Genomic DNA, 19,596 nt, shown 5'->3' with positions numbered 1-19,596 from the left:
GTGCACAGGCCCTTGGCCTCTTCTAGCTGCCCTCCCCGTCCCCCCCCCCCAGCTCGGCCCTGCCCTGCCCACCAGACACCCCACCGCCGCCTCAGCTGAGCGTATCTTCCTGGGGCTGATGGCTCAGTCCGAGACCCACTGGGTGGGAAGAGAGCCCGCAGCTGCTGGGCTCCAGGGTCAGGTTAATTGAAGAAGCAATTGGATAGGAGGTGGGGAGAGGGAGGGGGTAGGGCTGGGATCCCGGGGCCTCCCTCCTGCTCCCTCCCTCCTTTGCTCAGAGGAGCCAACTTCAAAAGCCTTGTCTGCCTGCCGCCAGCCCGCCCTGCCACAGCCTGTCCTGGGAAGCCCTGCTGGCCAGGCTCGGAGCAGGAGGCCCTGGAGCGGCCGCCGAACTCCCTACCTGAGGACCCAGGATCATGTGGAAGGCTCACTGGCGGGAGTGAGCGAGGCCGCACCCTGAGAGGCCCATGGTGAGCTGCGCTGCGTGGTTGAGGGGGCTCACCCACGGCCGCGCCGCGGAGGGTTTGGGAGTGAGCGCAGCCCGAGGGAGGCTCTGTGACCTCCTGTGCCCTGCTGGGAAATCCCCCTTGGTTCCGGTCACCTCGGCCCGCCAGACCCGGCCCTGGGTGCTCTTGCCTGTTCCCGGCAGGGGCGGGGGGGCAGGGGGTGTGGGGTAGGACGGGGTGTCCTGGGCCCCCCAGGTCAGCCTCCTGGTGCCAGGGCTGCCCTGTCCTCCCTGGCTGGGCTGGGAGGTGGCCAGCCTGCCCCACGTGGCTCTCCCTTCAGCACCCACAGCTCTTGCTTTGGCTGGGACCTCTGATCTGCTGGGCATGCCTGAGGGCAGCTTGGAGGAGGGGCCCCAACAGATCGCATCTGCTCCTCCTGCCAGGGCTGCCCCCCAGGGCTCTGTGCGGGTCGGGTGCTGCTCAGTCAGGCTCACCCCTGGGGCCGGGAAGCGGAGTCGAGTCCTGCGTCTCGCTGGCTTCACATGATTAATTTTCCAGTGGCTGTTTGACTCTTGCCTGGGGGCCTCAGGGTGGGTGTGTGGCCCAGGGTCTGGGAACTAGCTGCTCTGGGGCTGGGGGTGGGCTTCTCCCCGAGCCAGGCCCTTCTGGAGGGGGAGGCCTGGAGAAAGAATGGTGGGCCCACAATGTGGCCCCTTCCTCCCTTGCCTCTGGGGGTTTCCCCAAGCCTTCCCCTCCCAAAGGGGTGTGGCCTTGAGCTCTGAGCCCTCAGCCCTGTCCTGGTTGGGCTGGAGGTGCAGGGGTGCCCCATTCCCCATGGCTGTGAAAGCTGGTTGTGACAGATCTGTCGGTGAGGAGTGGGAGTAGGTCAGTTCTGCCCCTGCTGTGGGGACCTACTCCCCAGGTGGGCCGTGCTCTGGGGAGCAGAGGCTGTTCGAGAGCCTGGCTCTGCTGGGGGTTGTGTTGGGAAGTGGGATGAGTTCAGGCATGGCCCGGGGAGAGGCTGTCCTTAGACCGAGGTCAGCCCTGCCCCGCAGCCTTCCAGGCTCTCGGCCCCGTGCTCCTGCCTCTGGAGCCCCTGTCCCCTCCTGGCCTTCCCAGCCCCCCGGCCCGTGCCCGTATCATCCACCCCACAGATGTCTGCATGAGTGCTGAGCTGTCTGGTTTGCAGGCCCACTGTCTGTCTGTCCTGCTAGATCCATGCCTAGTCCTGAATGGCACAGCCACAGCTCCATCGTTTACCAGCTCTGAGACCCCTGGAATGGTTGTCTTGGGGGACTGTCCAAAGCAAATTGCCTGAGGGGTGGCTAGAAGGGAGGCCCCCTGCACAGACCTGGGCACCCCACCCTGATGCCGAGTCCCTTCCAGGTGCCTCCTAAGCCTGCGCTCTGGGCGCTCCTGCTGGCCCTGCTGGGAATGGTGCCAGGCCAGTCGGGGCTCCGCACCTGCAGCGTCCCTGACGTGCTTCGCCACTACCGCGCCGTCATCTTTGAGGACCTGCAGGCAGCTGTGAGGCAGGCTGGGCCAGGGGCAGAGTGGCCGGGGCCAGGCTCCCCATACCTCCGTTTCATTCACAAAAACCTGACTGGAGCTGCGGGCCCTGGATGGCGGGGGCGGGGGGGAGCTGTCTGCAGCGCCCAGAAGGTACGGAGTCCACGCCCCCACCCATGCCCTCTGGTTCCCTCTGGGGGCCTCCCCACAGGGCTCCCCCCAGCCCCCACTTTCCTCCCCCCACTTCCCCAGGAGCACGGTATCCTACTGTCTATCGCGTCCCTGGGTCGGACCCTGCGCAGGGCGGTCGCCCGGGGCCGCCGCGGGGCCCTGGAGAAGGCAGCGTGGACCGTCGCCTTGCGCACCGAGGCGGTGATGCGGCGCCACTGCGGGATGCTGAGCCAGGTGCGCGGGCCCACAGCCGGGCCCCTCCCCTTCCACGGGCACCCCCCACCCTCCCACCGCGCCTCCCGTGGCCCCGCGGGGCCACCGTCTGGGAGCTCCAGGGGCCAGACGCGAGCCTGGGGGTGGGGGGACGGCGGGGACCGTGGGCGCGCGCTGACCGTCCCGTCCCCGACAGCGGAGCCCGCGGCCCAAGACGCGCCCTCCCCGGCGTCGCAGCGGCCGGAGGCGGCTCCTCGTGCGCGCCCTGGACGCCGTCGCCACCTGCTGGGAGAAACTCTTCGCGCTGCGGGCGGCGGCCCCTGGGGGTCCCTAGCGCGCGTGCTACGCGGGCCCAGGAGCAGCCGGCGGGGCCGCGGGGCCTGGGCTCGAGCTTCGTTTGGGGCCGAGCGCGGTCTCTCCCTCTGGTTGGCCCCGCGCGGGGTCCCGGCCCCTCCCGCGCCGCGGCCGGCGCTCCGCCGAGGGCCCGAGACCTGGAGATGATGCTCCGGGCGCCAGGCCAGGACTCAATAAACTGCTGGTGCTGCGCTCTGGTCGTCTTGCCTTCGCCCGCGGGCCGTGGGCCGGGCGCCCCACGCCTCTGCGACCGCGCGGGGAGTGGGCGCTGGGGGCTGCGCGGCCCCGGCCGGCGGAGCCAGCCCGCGCGCCCCGCACCTGCGCGAGGACGGCGGCGCTGCGCTCCCGGCCTTGGGCAGCAGGGGGCGGTCGGGACGCCGGGCGGTCCGCCCCGGGCGGAGGGCGGGGTGGGGGCGGGGGTCTAGCGGGCCCTGAAATGTCCGGTATCCGTCCTGCTCCGCTGTGGAGTGGGGGAAGGGGTGGAAACGGAGGGGAAGAGAAGGCCGAGCTCTGTGAATTCAGAGCAAAACAACCGGATAAAGGAAACGGGCCTGAAGGGAAGCCAGAGTCGCTGGCCCTGGCTGCACGTGGGGCCAGGCCGTTTCCTGCGGCCCTGGGAGGGACGGCCACGGCCCCTCTCTGGACCCGGACAGGCTGGTCAGGGATCCACTCTTGTGCTCTGGGACCGTATGTTTGCTTGGCAGGGTGCAGGGCTGATCCTGGACTCCCCAACCCACAGCCGCATAGACCTGAGTGTCCACGACCCCCTCCCCAATGACACCCGATGGGGAGGGAGAGAGGGTCAGGTAGAGAGAGCCCCGGCCAAGGAGGACGCCTGATGGACCCAACACCCATCACACTCTTCTGTGGAAGGTGGACGGACCCAGCAGGCACCAGAGCAGGCCTTGCCTCTGGGGTACCCTGGCAGAGCAGAGACAAGCCGGGGATCCAGAAGGGCCGTGGTGGCGGGGCAGTCCACACTAGCACAACATGAAGATCTAGACCAGCTGTTCCGGACCCAGCTCCCCGCCACACATGTGTGAACACGTTTAGTCTGTGCAACAGAACAAGGGTCCCTGATGAGACCCAGGCCCTGGGAGGTCATCCCGTGTCCCAAAGCACACAGCCCGGAGCCTTGAGAGCTGGGTTAGACGGTTACCGCCCATGTGCGCCCTGTGCGCGGGGCGGGAAACCGAGCTTCCCAGACCTCAGCGGGCCGTCAGTCAGTCGCCCGCCACCACAGTGTGCAGCTGCCCTGGGGGCCCGGTCGCGGGGTGAGGGGGACGCCTACGGTGCAGGCACCGTGTGCCCCGTGGAGCATCCCACGGCTCTGGTGTCTGCAGCCCGCGCTCCGTGCGTGTGCCGTGGTCTGGAGCTCGAGGCCACAGGAGGCTCCACAGGAGGCTCCGTCGGGCTGAGGAAGCGGCCCCGGGGCTGGAGGGTCTACGCGGAGCGGGGGTGCTGGAGTCCAGATCGTGAAAGATCCCTATGCCTTGCACGGACATGGAATGTGGGGGTTGGGGCCATGTGGTGGAGGTGGGGCCAAAGGAGGTGGGCTGGACCTGGAGGAGTGAGGAGTGACCCAGGCAGTGCCAGGGTCCTGGCCTGAGCGCCTGGATATGTCCCCGTGTGGCTTGGAGAGGGCAGGCAGAGGAGCAGACGCGGGTGCTGTGGCTTCTGTTGACAGACTCCTCTGCCCTTGCCTGCAAGTCGGGGTGGGAGGAAAAGTCCCAGTTTGGTTGGAGCATAAGGTAGGGGGCCACCAAGTTGAGGGCTGAAGGTCAGTAAGAGAGTGTAAGGGTGTGGGTATGGGGACAGGCTCTCCGTGGAGGCCCCCCCCTTGTTCCTGCTTCCCGACAGGCTCCTTGCACTGAGGTCTGGCCCAGACCCAGAGCCTGAGGGGACAGCATTCCTCTCCAAGTGGCATCAGAGCACAACCTCTGGGGCGTCAGACCTACTGTCCACCCACAGTGCCCCCTTTCTGCTGCTGAGAGCAGCCAGGCCGCTCCTGGGAGGGGTGGGTGGTGAGGGGGCAGCCCCTCCATCTGCCAAGGCTGAGCAACAGCCTGGGGTTGGGGGCGGCAGGAAAGGGAGCAGAGGCCTGAGTTTCAGGGACACAATCCTGAGTCCTAGACCACGACCCCGTGAACAGGCCCACTGACCCTACTGTTCTCCCTGGAGGCTCCTGCCAGAGCCCATGTGGTTGTGTGTGTGTGTGTGTGTGTGAGTGTGCACACATGGGTGTGCTGAGGGGCTGGCCATGAGGATGGACACACAGGTGCATGTGTCCTGGACCTGGCCCAGCCCCCCTGCCCGGCAGAGACCCCCTCTTCCAGGCAGCCCTCCTGAAGTCTAACTCTGGTCTGCCCCGGCAAGGTGAACTTGTTGGGGCAGGGACTGGAAGCCTGTGGCCTGAGCCGGCAGAACCCAGTGCCCCCAGTCTCACTCCTGACGTGTTCTCAGCGTGAGCCCCGGTCCCCACCAGACCCTGTCCTCCTGCCCTTTCGCTAGAGTGAGTAGCCTCCATGCCCGGCAGAGACCCACACGTCGTCTTGCCAACCACTTGATAACAGGCCGGCGTCGTGGGTGTGGAGACCTGGACCCTTTTCCCCAAATCGCACACCATCTGTATCAGTGTCCTGGGGCTGCTGTGATGGTCACAAATGGTGCGGCTTAACACAGTAGAGATTTCTTCCCTCGTGGTCCTGAGGACTGGAGGCCCAAAGTCATTGTCATGGGCTGGAAATCAGGGTGTCGTCGGGCTGTGCTCCCTCCTGGGCCACATCCAGCCCGGCTTCCCACAGCCACGGCAGGCTCCTTCCTCCGCGGAGCCTTTTCCTTCTGGGTGTGTGTGTGTGTGTGTGTGTGTGTGTGAAGATTTTATTTATTTATTTGACAGAGAGAGATACAGTGAGAGACGAAACACAGGCAGGGGGAGTGGGAGAAGGAGAAGCCAAGTTCCTGCTGAGCAGCGAGCCCGAAGCGGGGCTCGATCCCAGGACCCCGGGATCACGACCCGAGCCAAAGGCAGACGCTTCACCGGCTGAGCCCCCCAGGCGTCCCAGCCTTCTCCTTCTTAGGAGGGTCTTTGCCCCCAGGCTGCGGGCCACCTGGGTGGTCCAGGACGATCTCCTTACCTCAAGATCCTGAGACACATCTACCAAGAGCCTTTTTTCTAAATAAGCCCCGACCCACGGGCTCTCTCTCCTGGGGCCACCATCCCACCATGGCCGTGTCGTGGCTCACATAGGATGGCAGCAAGTTGGGCTTCTGGCTCCTGGGACAAAGTCCACTTGCCCAGGGTGAGGGTATCCCAACCAGAGCAGGCCTGGGGGCAGGAGGGGAGCCACAGTGACCTGCCAAGACACAGAGAGCAGAGGGCAAGCCAGGGCTGCTGGCTCAGACCCCATGGTGTTTGCTTGCGTGTTCGGCGCCGAGACCCTCCTTGTGGCTTGCCCATCACAGCACAGAGCCGCAGGCTGGATCTGACTGGAGCCGGCGGAGAGGGAGGGACACAGCCAGGGACAAAGCCGTGGGCCTGTGCTGCGCGTCCCTCCTTGCCGCCGTCTGGGGCAGGCTCGTGGTCGGCTTGGGGGCTTCACCCGGTGGCATCCCGTGCTGTCCATGTGCCTTCTCAGCTGCATCCAGGGAGGTGGGGGCTGGGTCCCCGAAGGAGGGGCTGTGCCAGGGTGGGAGATGGGGCCGCGGGGCACGGGCCAGGCTTGTGCAACTTCCTGCAGCCAGGGATCCAGACCCCCTGTGTGCAGCGCCAGAAGGAAGGGGGGCCGGGCCGACTTGCAAGGGGAGCCTGTGTCCCACAGCTCCCCCCAGACTGGGGCTTTTGAGAGGACATCTGGAACCCGGCCGGCGAGCCCGGCCCTGGGTTGGAAAACCGAAAAGTTCACCCCGGCTTTGCCACTTGGGTGTTCCCCACCCTGACCACCCGCTCCTCTCTCTCCACCCCCATTTCCCACCTCTGCCTCTCTGTGGGCACCAAAGACCACATGGGGGGGTCCGTCCAGCCCCTCGTGCTGACCCTTTGGAGGGCCCCTCCCTCCTCCACGTCCCCTCCCTCAGGGGCCCCTCCATCGGCCCGGCCTGTGGAGCAAGGGGAGGTGGTGGGAAAGCCGAGCGCCGCCCTCGCCCAGACCCTGGGCAGATGCAGTTCCCGTGCTTTTGGAGCCGCGGCCGCGGGACCGGATGGGAGCTCGCCGGGCCCTGCACCTGGCGCTGGGCGCCAAGGGGGCGCAGGCTCACGCTCCGGCCGGAGGAAGCATCTGTGCCCAGAGCTGAAGGGTGCGCTGGCCTGGCCGGCACTGGGCCCCTGCGTGTGAGGCCGCGTGTGGGCCCCCGGCCTGCAGGTGTGCAAGCAGGCGGCTGGGCCAGCTGGACTTGGTGCGGGAACAAACACGTCCCGGGCTCCAGGAAGCAAAGCCAGTGCTCAGGGCTGGGGGGAGGGGGGTGCCAGGTGCTGGAGCCCATTGTCCCCGCCAGCAGCCTGCAGGACCCTGGGGGGCTCCCAGGGACAGTCCCCATCCTGTCCCCTCCCGAGGAGAAGACCCGGCTTTGTAAACACAGACGAAAACAACCACCACTACCCCCCCAACCCCAGCGACCCCCACCTCCCCGGCCTTCCTCCTGAAGAACCAGCAGGGGTTAACGCTGGCTGGGGGAAGTGAGTCCTTGTTTGGGGGGAAATGGGACGGTCAGGACCTGGGAAGGGGAGTGTGTTGTGGGGGAGGTGGGCCGGCTTGGGATTGGACACTGGTGCCGGGTCACCTCTGGGCTGTGGCTGGGCTTTTTTGTTTGTTTGTTTGTTTTAAGTTCATTTTTTTAAAGTAATCGCTCCATCCAGCATGGGGCTTGAGCTCACGACCCCGAGATGGAGAGGTGCGGGCTCTCCCCACTGAGCCCGCTGGGTACCCCGAGCTGTGCCTCGAGGGGACCTCTGCTCACGTCTGTGCAGTGGCAGAGCCTGGCTCCGTGGGGTCCTGCCCCTGGAGCCCGCTTGGGACCATTGTCCCCTGGGGGAGGTGGCTGGGGCTCCTCGCCAGGTGCGCAGGCCCCGTCCTCCAGTGCACCGGGCCTGTGCGGGGCGTGAGGCCAGGGGTCCCCAGCTGGGGCCCAAGATAAGCGCCGCACCCGGCGTCCACTTCCTGCACCTCCTTGCATCGCCGCCGCCGCGCACCCCTTCCTGTTTTCTCGGCGCGCGCAGGCTGGCAGGAGCGTGGGATGCGGGGCGGGGTCCTGGGGCACAGGTTTGGGTAGTGAGGGCTGGGGCCGGGGTGGTGGGGCATGAGGCAGGGTCACGGAGACAGGGCTGTGTCCTGGGGGACAGAGTGGGACCACAGGAGACATGTGGAGGGTGGGGAGCTCCCACTGCGCTGAGCCAGGCCCCTGAACCCTATCTGGTGTCCACACAGGCCTACAGGTGGGGAGGGAGCCCGAGCAGACTTGTGCACACAATGAGGAGCCTTGGCGTTCCCACGGCTCTCTCCCCAATCCTGGGCTGGGAATTCCCACACACCTGGCCGAGGCCCTCTGTGGACTGGAGCCTGGCCCTTGGGGCCCTTCCTCAGCCTGGGGCAGGAGTGGGTTAGGATGTGGGGAGGACTGAGACTGAGGCTTGGGCTGGGCTGTCGGGTTTGCAGGTCCGCTGCTCCGGACCCCCCTTCTGGGGACAGCTGCTGTAGCATAGGGCTCTAATGTGCTTAGCCCACTTGCTCACAGGCATAAATGGGTGCAACTTTAATGAAAACACACATGTCCACACAAAACCTCTGTGCATGAGCACTCGCCGCAGCATGACTCACAGTCGTGCAGTAAGGCGACAGCCCAGCGCCCGTCGGCTGGCACGGTCTGGTCACGCAGAGGAGTACGGTGCAGCCTCGCAAAGGAACGAAGGACACGACACCGTGGACGAACCTTGAAGATGTCGCACTCAGTGAACAAAGCCACACTCCTAATCCACGTATGGTTTCGTTTCTGTGCAATGTGCAGAACAGGCCAATCCACAGAGAAGGGGGCGGGGGACCCGGAGGGCTGCGTGTGACCGCTCCCACCGGAGGGCTTCTTGTCGAGGAGACGGGCGAACGTCGGGAGGAGAGGCGTGGAGGCCACATGGCCTTACAGCTCTGTCTCCAAGGGCAGACTCCAGGGCGAAGCTGCCCTGACTTCGCTGCCCGAGTCCTGGGCAGGATTTGTAGGGTGTGGGCTAAGCGGCTGGATTGTCCGGGGTGCTTGTCCAGCTGAGAGGAGCGTGCTGTAGGTCCGTCCCTGCCCGTGTTGGGGTGGGGCATCCGAGCACAGCCGGGGCCCTGATGTGTCTCCTGGTAGGCTGTGCGGCTGGAGGTGTGTGTGGTGTCCCCAGGTGTGTCTACTGGAGAGAGGGTGCCCCTAACCCGTTCCGTGCCCCCGCCTCCCTGACTTCCTCCCCTGGCCTGTTTGCTGGGGAGGGCACGACACCTGGGCCCGGCTGGGACCTGGGCGTGGGAGCTGTAGCCCGTGCCAGCCAGGGCTGCTGGGACTTCCCGCCAGGCCCTAGGCCGCCAGGGTCTGTTCCTGGCCAGCCTGACTCAGCGGGGGCTGGGGGTGGGGACTTCCCTTCTCTGACCCTCCTGGAGGCAGGTGGGTGGAGCCAGGAGGGTGAGCGGTGGGAAGCCTGACCCAGGGCTGGAGCCCCCAAGGCCCCGGGGCCGTGTCCTGCACAGGGGCGGGTGGGGGGGGGGCACTGCTCGCTCCTGAGGGGGCCGAGGCAGGCCCCTCAGAGAGCGCCCCAGGCAGGGCGCTGGGCCGGGGTCCTTCGAGGAGACCCCTCCCCGCCCTCCTGTGCCAGCCCACCACTGTGGAGGAGCTGCTATTGGAAACAGCTGCTCTCTGTGGGAGGCCCTCTCCTGTTCCCATTCTGCTCCTGGACTCCTCCAGCCCCTGGCCATGGGGCCTGCTCGAAATTGGGCCCCCCACTGGCCTCCTGCCCTGCCACGGGGGGAGGGGCTTCCAGGTGTCAAGCTCTCTGCCTTCTCCCTACTGGGGCAACGGTGCCTGCTGTCCCCCCGGGGGGCATCCTTGTGGCTCCCCATCCTACTGACCCCACGGGCCCTGGAAGGGTGGACCCTCTGGGTGGGGCTGGCTGAGGAGCCCAGAATGGGGGAGGGGAGACGATTACTCCAGCCTGTGCCAGGAAACGGGGGAGACACAGCGGGCCATGTCTGCTCATCTACCACCCTCCCCTGCGTGTCCATCCCCACGGTATCTCTGCGGTGGGACAACAGGTGGGGCAAGGGACAGTGGTTCAGCCTAGGCAGGGAGGTCCTCAGTGGGGCTTGTTCACACAACAGGACAGTCTGGGCTGGTACTGCCTCCTCTCTGCCCTGGCCAGCGGGTGCAGCGTGTGGAGGGGAGGTCCACACCTGGGTCAGAGGCTCCTGGGTCCCCACAGTGGGGCTTGCTTTGGCTCAGCTGACGCAGGACGCTAGGGGGCGGGTCAGCTGTCCCACCACTAAGGGGCGGGCCCAGAGCAGAGCAGGAGTTTGGCCACAAGAGCTGATGACCTACACTCACGGGCCCTGCACGTTGGTCTCCACGCACGAGCCCAGGACTCGGCACTGCGGCCTCAGTGCCCTCGCCTCCAAGCCCATGACAGACGTGGCTGGACGGGCCCGGCCTTTGTGCCTCCGTGTCCCTGCCGGGCATCATACTTATTACGTATATTCGGAAGGAGCAGACAGTGTCCTTGGCATCCTGTGGACTATTTCTGTCCCCCCACCCACCCTGGGTGTCTCTCTGCACTTGTGAGTTCATTTCCTGCCCTCCCTTGCTTGTCTGGTTCTGCTCCTTCATGCCTCTGGCTCTGTCTTTGGACTTTCTGGACCAGCTGCTGATGGGGTGGGGCTGGGGGGCTCAGGTACAGCAGTCACCCTGCTTTGTCCATTTGGTGGGGAGCTCTGGCCAGTCAATGCAGAGGTGACGTCACTGCCCCTGAGAGGCTGGATACCTGTAAAAACAGTCCCACAGCTTGTCCACCGCCCCCCCCTCCACACACTGAGGCAGCAGTCCCAGATGTGGGGACACACACACACCCAGCCGCAGACTTGGGACAGACACAGACGCACAGGATCACATGGTCATCCTCATGGATGCCCCTGTGGTCACAAGGTCACAGCCATGCTGGGAGCCTTCTGCACACACATGCCTGGGTAGCCGTCTCACTGGCCGTCCTGGAGCACAGGCAGCGTCTGGAGAACCCCGTGACTCCCACACACACGGGACACTGAGCTGTGAGCGACCTTTCCACATCAGGGTGTCAGCGATCAGCTCCCCAGTGAGGGACTGGGGACCAAGGAATCTGGAGAGAGGGGTGTCCAGTTCTGCTGCAAGTGGGGAAGGGCTCAGGTGAGAGGCCTGAGCCTCCCTGCTCGGTCGTTGACCTTCTGTCCGTAGTAGAGCCTGGAGAGGTTACCGTGGGGAGCAGCATGGCCATCGTGCTGCCGCCCCCTCCGGGGACTCTGGTTTAAAACTGACAGACGGGGCCCCAGGGTGCCACGTCTGTTATAGCTGTCACAGGCCAACCCTCTTGGAGAGGAGGACAGACCTGAGCAGTAGTGCCTGGGTTTGAAGAAACTTTTAGTTATGTATTTATTCATTTTTATTTTATGTATGTATGTATGTATGCAGTTATTTAGAAGTTTAAAGAGACGAGGGTGACGAAACACGGGTGGGGGGTGGGGGGATTTCTGACCCCTATTAGGGTTCAGTTAAAATAGGGGGTGGGGCAGGAAGGGAATGGAAGTCTGGGAGGGCGGGGGAGCACCCACACCCACACCTCATGCGTCCCGCCAGCTCGATCTGCTGGGTGGCCTGGAAGGTTGGAGAAGTGGGTGCTTTGGGACCCAAGCTGGGGGGGGGGTTCTGTGGGGGAAGGGCACGGCCAGGGTCATTGAGTGCCCCGCTCCCCCTTCCCCCAACGACCACAGACTCAGGTGTTCAGAGGAGAGAGCCAGTCACTTCACTGTGGCCTCGCCTGGCTCAGGGGTGACCCAGCTCCTGCTCCTGCTTTAAGGCAGACAAACAGTGGTTCTCTTCATATTTAAAAAGCCTCGCTACATGGGTGCTTTTGGTCACTGAAACCCCTTGGAAGAAAAAGTTTAAAAGTTTAATTAAAAATTAAATATATTGTATTAAGTATATAAAAAAGGCGAAGTAAAAAATACAGCCTGGTTCTAGGAAATACACTGCCAGAAAAGAATGAGACGCTTCGAGAACTGCCCTGGCCGGGCCAGCCAACAGGTCCTAGGCCTGGGCTTCCTGGAAGAGCCCCAGGACAGGCGGGAGCCGCCCTTGCGGGGCGCCCGGGCGCGGCCGAGCCCTGCGCCTGCGAGAGGGACAGAGCGGGGGTGCACAGCAATACAGTCGCGCCCGCGGCGGGAGCTAGCGGGGCGCGGGCCGGGGCCGCCGGCCGCCTAGCCCGAGATGCAGGCGCTGTAGTAGACCGCGCTGCTGGCGTCGGACAGCGCGGCGATCAGGCTGCTCTCCTCGGGGCAGGACATGGCCCGCGGGCCCAGCTTGGCCAGCGCCACGTGGTACGGGAGCCCGGCGGCGTCGGGCCGAGTCCGGCTGCAGTTGAGGTACTGGTCGAACTCGGTGAGGTCCACGTCGGCCCACAGGTCGGCGGCGGGGCCCAGCGTCTCGGCGGCCTCGGGCGGGGGCGCCTCGGGCGGCGGCGACAGCGGGCCGGGGTACGGGCCCGGGGCGGGCGCGCCCAGGGCGCCGTAGTAGAGGCCGGAGAGCGGCGCGGCGGGCGCGGGCGCGGTCCTGAGCGCCTCGGCCAAGGGCGCACCGTAGCAGCCGCCGGGGTCCCGGGGCAACTCGGAGGGGGCGTAGGGCGCGCGGAAGGCTCGCAGCGCGCAGTCCTCGGGCGCCGCGGGCGGCGGGAAGAAGGCGGCCTCTCCGGGCTCCAGGCCGTCCAGCGGCGAGCGCTCGGGCGTGGGCAGCCCCAGGCCGTCGAACTCGGCGCCGAGCGGCGGCAGCTCGCGGAAGGCGCGGGCCGCGCCAGGCGCCGCGGGGAAGGGCTCGGGCGGCGGCGGCGGCGGCGGGGGCGGCGGGGGCGGCAGGCCGGGGAGCAGGAGGCCGGGCTCCAGCCGCCGGGCCTTGCGCGCCTGCTTCTTGCGGCGCGGCCGGTACTTGTAGTTGGGGTGGTCCCGCAGGTGCTGCACCCGCAGCCGTTCCGCCTCCTCCACGAAGGGCCGCTTCTCCGCCGCGCTCAGCTCCTTCCACGCCTTGCCTGCGGGGCGGCGGGCGCGGGTCAGCGGGCGGCCGTCGGCGGGCGCGAGCCCCCGGGGGCGCACCGCGAGGCTGGGGCGCGGCCCTCTCCCGCGCCCGCCCCGGCCGGGCCCCGCTCCGGGTCCCCCCCGCCCCCCGCCCCGCGCCCGCCCGCCCCCGGGCCCCTCACCCAGCATCTTGCTGAGCACCGCGTTGTGCAGGTCCGGGTTCTGCTGCGCCAGCCGCTTGCGCTCGTCCTTCGCCCACACCATGAAGGCGTTCATGGGCCGCCGGATGCGCGACTCGTCGGCCGCCTGGCGCTCCCCGCGGCCGGCCGGGCTGAGGCCATAGCGCCCCGGCTCGGGGCTGCGCGGCGGGCTGCGCGGCGGGCTGGGCGGCGAGGCGGGCGCGGCGGGCGCGGCGAGGGCGGCGGCGGCGGGGAGGCCGCGCGGCTCAGCGGCGGCCCCGGGTCCCGGGGCCCATGCACAGTCGCGGCGGGCGGGCGGGTCGTCCTGTGCGCCGTAGCCGGGCGGCGATCTCTGCATTCCAGCTGGGCGCGGCCTGGGCGGAACGGAGCGCGGGAGCGCGGCGGCCGGACAGCGGGCACTCGCGGGGCGGGCGCGGAGGGCGCGGCGGGCGGCGGCGGAGACGGCGGTGGCCGCGAGCCGGGTGGGCGCCCAGATATAGCGGCGCGGGGCCAATCGGCGGCAGGCCGGGCGGGGCGGGGCGGGGCGCGCTGGGGCCGCCCCCTCCCCGGGGGCTCCCTTTCTTCTCCGGCCCGGCGGATTCCACCGCGGCGGCCCCCGCGCCCTCTCCGAGCGACGGACCCCCCCCACCGCCTCACCCCGGCTGCGAACGGGCCGCTCCTGTGGGCTGGAGCTGGGGAGGGGGCATCCTCATGGGGGCTGTCCGGCTCTCAGAGACGAGCTGCCGTCCCCACCCACGGAGTCAGACCCCCGGACGGCCTCTGGCGGAGGGTGGCCGCCCCCTCGTGAAATGACTCTGGGAGGAGGAGACGGGCGTATTTTAACCCTTGTTCTTGGGAGGCTACCCAAGAAGCCTTCTTGGGGTCTAGCTCAAAAGAAGGGGGCACTCTGGAAAAAGTTCCCTGTCTCTGGGGGGAGCGTGCCCTGGGTAACCGCAGCGCATCACGTCCCCAACCCTACACACACATGTGGAATTTTCACTACTGGGGGCTCCGAGACCCCCTGTTTGTCCATGGGGTTCAAGAAGACGGTTGTGGTGTTCCCTGCCTCACTCGCAGAGTCCACTCCAGACGGGGAGAACCTCAGCGCTGGACACCCTGGACCCACAGCGGAGTGAAGGGAAACCAGAGGGCGTGGGGACCTCCACCGAAGGTGCAGAGTCCCAGGCGTTGTTCCCCCTCCCGAAGCCTGCTGGGGTCAGGGGCTGGGACCAGCCGCACCTGACCGCCCTGCCGGGCTCCAGCCTCTGCCAAGCGGTAGAGTGAGCCCAGATCCAGGGTTGGGGGAGGGGGAGGGCAAGGGGGGGTCTCCCTTGGGCCTGGGAGGGTTTCCAGGGAGCTTCGGGTCTCCTCGAAGTCTGGGAGGGGACCTGGGCTACAGGAACTGGGGGGTCTGAGGGGTCTCCCCCAGGACTGTTGCCCTGCTGAAGATGCGATGAGTGTGCTCAGTGGCTCTGGGGGCCTTTTCCCTCCGAGACATCCACTTACAGCCCAGGATCTGTGCGGCCCTTCTCCCCTCCCCACCAAGTGCTGGGAGCTCCACATTTCCCGGCCCAGGTGTCGGTGACCCTGGGCTTGTGCGGCCAGAGGCTCTCAGTCCCCTGGCCCTTTTAGTGCTGTGAATGGGGCGAGTCCTCCAGCTCTGCCCTGTGGGCAGCTCCTGGTTTGAGGAGAGGCCAGCACCCCCACAGAGGTCCCTCAACCTGAGGGCTGCTGGGTGTCCATCCTGTCTCTGCGTGGGGTTCTGTCATGTAAGGCCTCGTCTGTCAGCTGGAGGAGTGAAGCCCTGGGTGTCCCGGACTGGTTTCGAGATCCCTGAGACCCCACAGCCTCATTCACCACGTAGAACTGGGCCGATGTCCTGGGGGCCGTCAGGGCACCAAGGCGTGGATTCTCTGGGTCTAGGGGAAAGCTCAGCTTTTCCCGGGAGGCAGGCGAGGGTGAGGGGCCCTGGGGTGGGCAGGTGCACAGTCCTCTCCCAGGGGGGCCAGCTCCGGCCTGGCCAGCGTTCGTGGGTGGACTGGGCACCACGCAGGGGTGGGAGTAGATGTGTGAGCAGGAGCCCAGGCTGAAGAGAGGGTCCAAGGAGCCAGCACCTGCTGGAGACTGCCTTTACCCTTCCAGGTGTGCTCCGAGCTCAGCGGGGCCTGGCTTAGCCTGGCCAGGAGCCGGTCTGGGTTGGTGGTCCCTGGGGCTTGGGAGGGAGCCTTGAGGATCCTCCACTGCAACCTCCCCCGACGTTAGGTGGATCTAGGCTGATCCGACATTACCTCACCACGGCCCTGGTCCCCTGCAGCCTCCCCCCGCCCTCCCCACGCCAGGAGAGCCACCCCGCCCAGCACCAGCCAACGACCCTCCCTTTTGGCCGAGCTGTGCTGCTCGGGTGTCCAGCTGTCCTGTCCTGTGCGCCGAGGCTGGGCAGGGCAAGAGGAGAGCCTTCTGGGGTGGCGCCCTGCCTCTTCGGAGTCAGGCTGTCGTTCCGTGCGGGCGCGTGTGCTGCCTGTTCGGGGTGAGGACGGTGGCCTGACCCACCGTCCAGATGGGAAGACAGTGGGGGGTGGGAACGGCAGCCGGGGTGGCCCTGACCCCAGATCCCCGGGCTGGGGGACTCCCCTGGGCTATGCAAGGGCTGGTGGGGGTGTGGTCAGTGGTGCCTGGGGGAAGGGCGTCAGATGTGTGTGTCTGCGCGCTTGTGTGTGGTCTGTGTGTGTCTGTGTGACGGGGAAGGTCTGTGTCTGCTGGAGCGTCTAGCGCTGGAGTCTGCCCATGGCCTTAGGAGCCAGGTGGCCGCCAGACTCTGCCACAAGAGGGGGTCCCACAGGGTAGAACGGGAAACCCTCACCCTCAGCTTTCAGGTTTCACTCAGTGAAACCCTCACCTCAACACCCACCAGGGGGGCGGTCCCCAAGAGCACAGCTCCATCCAAAGTGGGGGTGATTCGTGAGTCTGGGCCATTCCTGTGCGTCTAGAACCCACCTTGGGCTGGCCTGGCCCAGGTTGGCTCCTGCCCACCCTTATGGGGGCCCTGTGTGCAGCCCCCAGTGTCCCAGACAGAAAGGTGGAGTAGAGGGAGGCACGCTTTCTCTGCAAGCGTGGGGGCCGGGCTGAGTGCTGAGTGGACACTGCCGTCCCTGGCCTCCAGCCGCGCCCTTGATCAGCCAGGACCAGACCCCCAGGCTCTGGGTGAAGCCTGCAAAGGGTGCTGGGCAGTTCCCCTCGGTGGCTCTGGGTGGGGGATTGGCTGGGCTCTGGGAGTGGCAGACCTCCCAGGCGCTGCCCGGGGCACAGACCTCACAAGCTCCCACCCGCCTGGCCCTGGCTGCTGCAGGAGCGGGAGTCTGGGACCAATTACTGAATCCCTTGGGGCCGGACCCTCCTTCTGTTGGAAGGTGGGGGTGGGGTCCCCATCAGACACAGGTCCAGGTGGAGGGGAGTCTTCTGTGTCCGGACTGATCGGTTCGAATCCCACCTCGGGGTCCTTGAGACCAGGGGGCTCTGGGCCCGGCCCTCATCCTGGTGCTCCTTCTTCAGACCCTGCTGCAAGGGCTGGGGTTGGGGGTGGAGAAGGCAAGGTGCCGGGTCAGCCTGGACTTCTGTCCAGGGGTCAGGGCTTCAGAGGGAGCTGCCCAACGGCCTAGAAGCATATGCGCGCATGTCCCTCCCCAAGTGACGGGCCGGCCCAGGTGGACGCTGGGACTCGTGCCCCGCCCCGTGCCTTCTTGCTCTCAGCCCCAGGATGCTGGGCCTGGTGTGCACAGCGCCGTGCCACTGGGCCTCCCAAACGCTGCGGGCCTTGCTCCTGAGAAGGGGGGCGGGGGGCAGGCGGTGCTGGGCTCAGCGGCAGCAGCTGTCACGAGGGTCAGGCTTGGCGGCTGGGGGTTATTGGCCCCTCAAGGGGACCCGGGTCTCGGGCCGAGCTAGGTGTTTTGGGAACTAGGGTGTCAGTAGGCTCGTGGGGGTGTCAGACTGGCTGAGGGTCTGCAGCAGAGGGGACATGGTGCTGTCGCCCTGGGCGTTTTGGGTGTGTGGGGAGGACGGGGGCCAGCGGGACAGAACAGGTGGGGGCTCCTCTGGGAGAAGGGGGGCAGGGCCTTGTGGGTGTGAGGAGGGTGGCGTGGGTCCCCTGTGGCAGGAGGCACTTGCGCGACGCTCCAGGCGTCCAGGGCTGTTGTTGTAGAAGGGGGGCTGTCGCTCCGGCCGAGTTGGGCCGCTGGATGCGGTGAGCCCCGGGCTGGCGTGGGGCGGCCCCGTGGGTCCTGGGGGTTTCAGCAAGCTGTGTGGGCCCCGCGGGCGCAGCAGGGGCTCCATGGGAACCCGGCTCTAGGTTTCCGTGGCAACAGCAGGGCGGAGCCAGGAAACGCAGGCTCAGGAAGGAAGGCCACAGCTGTGAGGAGGGAGCCGGCCGGCCTGGCTGAGCAGGCGCCAGACACTCTGTCTGTCCAGTCGTCCGGCGGGCCCAGAGCTCCTGCCCCAAGCCCTGCCTCCCCCCGCCCTGCAGGCCCCCGATCTGCGCCCGGGGCCCCTGTGACCATGGCTGCCTTTATTCCAGGCGGCGCACCCGGGGTCGGGGCGGACAGGTGACCTTGTCCTGCAGGACTGGGCCCCACTCCCCTCAGGGGCTTTTGGAGGAGCAGAGGTGGGGCTGTCTGGGTGTCCCGGGCAGTGCCCACCCTGACCTTCCTGCCTGGGCTGGCCTGGCCTCTCTCGCTCTCCTGCCAGGCTCTGGTGACAGTCCTCGGCTGCCCTGGGAACGGTGCAGAGAAGGAGCAGAGCCCCCAGTGGGCCCTCAGCTTGTGTGTCTTTTCTGCCGCTGCCCTAGCTTTGTGACAAGCGGCTTTGATGGCCCAACCAGCTGGGACTGCCAAACGGGCTGGGGGGCAGGTTTGTGTTCTCGGGGACCACCCACCCCTTCTCACTCAGGGGCACGAGTCATTCATTCGTACATTATTGAGTGCCTGCTGTGAACTCAGCTCTGTTCTAGGAGACAGTGAACAAAACAGACCCAAGTCCTTGCCTGGGGAGGGGGGCTCCTGTTCTGCTGGAGAGGGACAGTCAATAAATCCAGAAACAAGGCAAAGTATGGGGTGCCGGGCTGCGGAGTGTGCTCTGGAGAACGGTGCTGCCGGCTGTCGGGGAGGGAGGGGCCGTGTCACGGGTGCGCATGGCCTGTCACTCTGTGACGTAACTTTTGAGACAACCCCAGAAGGGAACGGGTACAAGAGATGAGGAGATACCTGGAAAAGAGTGTTGTACACAGTGGGAGCTGCATGTGCAAAGGCCCTGGGGCAGAGAGGTGTGTTGATATAGGGGAAGAGCAGGGAGTGCAGAAGGAGGGGACAAGGAGCTGTGTGAGGCCTGGGAAGGTCTAGGTCTTTTTCTCTGAGGGAGAGTTGATGACTTAGGAGGGTTTTGAGCAGAGGAGGGTGTGATGTGACTTAGCTTTCTACAGTCTCAGCGGAGCTGCTGTGTGGAGGTGGGCCTGGGCAGCTCAGGAAGGATGGACTCACCACCGGGAAAGGAGGAGCAGGTCTTCTCCCGGCTGCCCAGCGGCAAGCTGCCTCCCTGAGGAGTTTCCAGGAGGGCAGTGGGGGCAGTGCGCACAGACCCCTGGGAGAGGCTACCTCAGGGATCCCTTGGTTTGGTGCCCTGGGAGTCAGACCTCCTCCTTTCACCCGTAGCCCTGGACCACCCCCCCACCACTCCCACTCCCCCCCCCCGCCCCTGGGCCCCTGGGGATGGGGAGGGTGGAGTGGCCGCCAGCCTGGCGGGCAGGGCAGGGAGGGCTGCGTTTCTGGGAATTGTGTGGGGGAAGCACATTGTTCGAGCCTGGAGCAGGCGGCCAGGGCTGCTGCTGGCCTCTAGGGGATGCCTCCTGGCTCCCCCAAGTACTGCCTCTGGGGGAGGGAGCTGGGACCGGGCCAGGGCTCTGGGCCGGCCTGGGGACTTTCCTGAAGATGCTACTGTGGGTGGGCAGCTCTTCCCACTCTGCAGACTGAGAAACTGAGGCCCCGAGGAAGGGCTGTGGCAGTGGCGGATCTGCTAGCGCCTGGGACGGGGGGGCTCCTGCCGGATCTCAGTCCCTGGTCACTGCCTTGCCTGACCTCAGAGGCCAGGATCTGAGGGAAGCTGCGGTGGGGTTGGCTGGGGTCGCAGTCCTACGCAGCCCCTGTGGCGGTCGCCGTGCCGGGCTGGAGGGTCTGGGGGGGGCGAGGGGCAAAAGCAGCTGGGTGCCCAGGCCCGGGGGAGAGCTGCCTAAAGGTAGCCCAGGATGGGTGGGGGCTTCTGGGGCCAAGGGAAGCGAGGTGAGGCTCCGTGTGAGCGCGGCAGCTTGGGCCTTCCCACCGGGGCCCCTGCCTCAGCCAGAAAGGAAGCGCCGATGCGACCGGCTTGGGTCATGGCCGGCTTGGGGCAGGCAGGGGGTGGGGGACACAAATAGAAAAA

General features: G+C 66.7%; 2 protein-coding genes across 5 annotated transcripts; one reads left to right on the top strand and one right to left on the bottom strand.

The window, feature by feature from the left end:
* The first annotated feature begins 276 nt into the window (after positions 1-276).
* Positions 277-2,886, top strand: LOC308349415 (uncharacterized protein C20orf204). 4 transcript variants are annotated; one of them, XM_080814094.1, is made up of 4 exons: positions 277-470; positions 1,833-2,108; positions 2,208-2,360; positions 2,536-2,886. In XM_080814094.1, exons 1-4 carry the CDS (start codon positions 468-470, stop codon positions 2,671-2,673), a joined length of 570 nt encoding a protein of 189 aa, XP_080670220.1. In that variant the 5' UTR covers positions 277-467; the 3' UTR covers positions 2,674-2,886. The 4 variants fall into 4 exon arrangements, with proteins under 4 accessions (XP_080670220.1, XP_080670218.1, XP_080670219.1 ...); XM_080814092.1 differs by having other exon boundaries at positions 401-470; positions 1,833-2,360; positions 2,536-2,880; XM_080814093.1 differs by lacking the exon at positions 277-470 and having other exon boundaries at positions 1,702-2,108; positions 2,536-2,880.
* An 8,957-nt stretch (positions 2,887-11,843) lies between these two features.
* On the bottom strand, positions 11,844-13,495 carry SOX18 (SRY-box transcription factor 18; the record flags this gene model as incomplete). Its single annotated transcript, XM_080813162.1, has 2 exons — positions 11,844-12,972; positions 13,141-13,495. The coding sequence occupies 2 exons, from the start codon at positions 13,493-13,495 to the stop codon at positions 12,152-12,154; spliced, it is 1,176 nt and encodes a 391-aa protein (XP_080669288.1). The 3' UTR covers positions 11,844-12,151.
* Between the last annotated feature and the right edge of the window lie 6,101 nt (positions 13,496-19,596).

This window comes from Martes martes, assembly GCF_963455335.1.
Source record: "Martes martes genome assembly, chromosome: 9".
NCBI classification, from domain to species: Eukaryota; Metazoa; Chordata; class Mammalia; order Carnivora; family Mustelidae; genus Martes; species Martes martes.
Note: the sequence above shows the minus strand (reverse complement) of the source record. Positions and strands in the feature narration are given on the sequence as shown.

Bases quoted from the DNA above. Each gene is read 5' to 3' on its own strand.
- LOC308349415 (XM_080814091.1), top strand. From the start codon at position 1,815: ATGCCGAGTCCCTTCCAGGTGCCTCCTAAGCCTGCGCTCTGGGCGCTC. The intron at 2,361-2,535 runs GTGCGCGGGCCC...CGTCCCCGACAG, and splicing joins ACTGCGGGATGCTGAGCCAG to CGGAGCCCGCGGCCCAAGAC.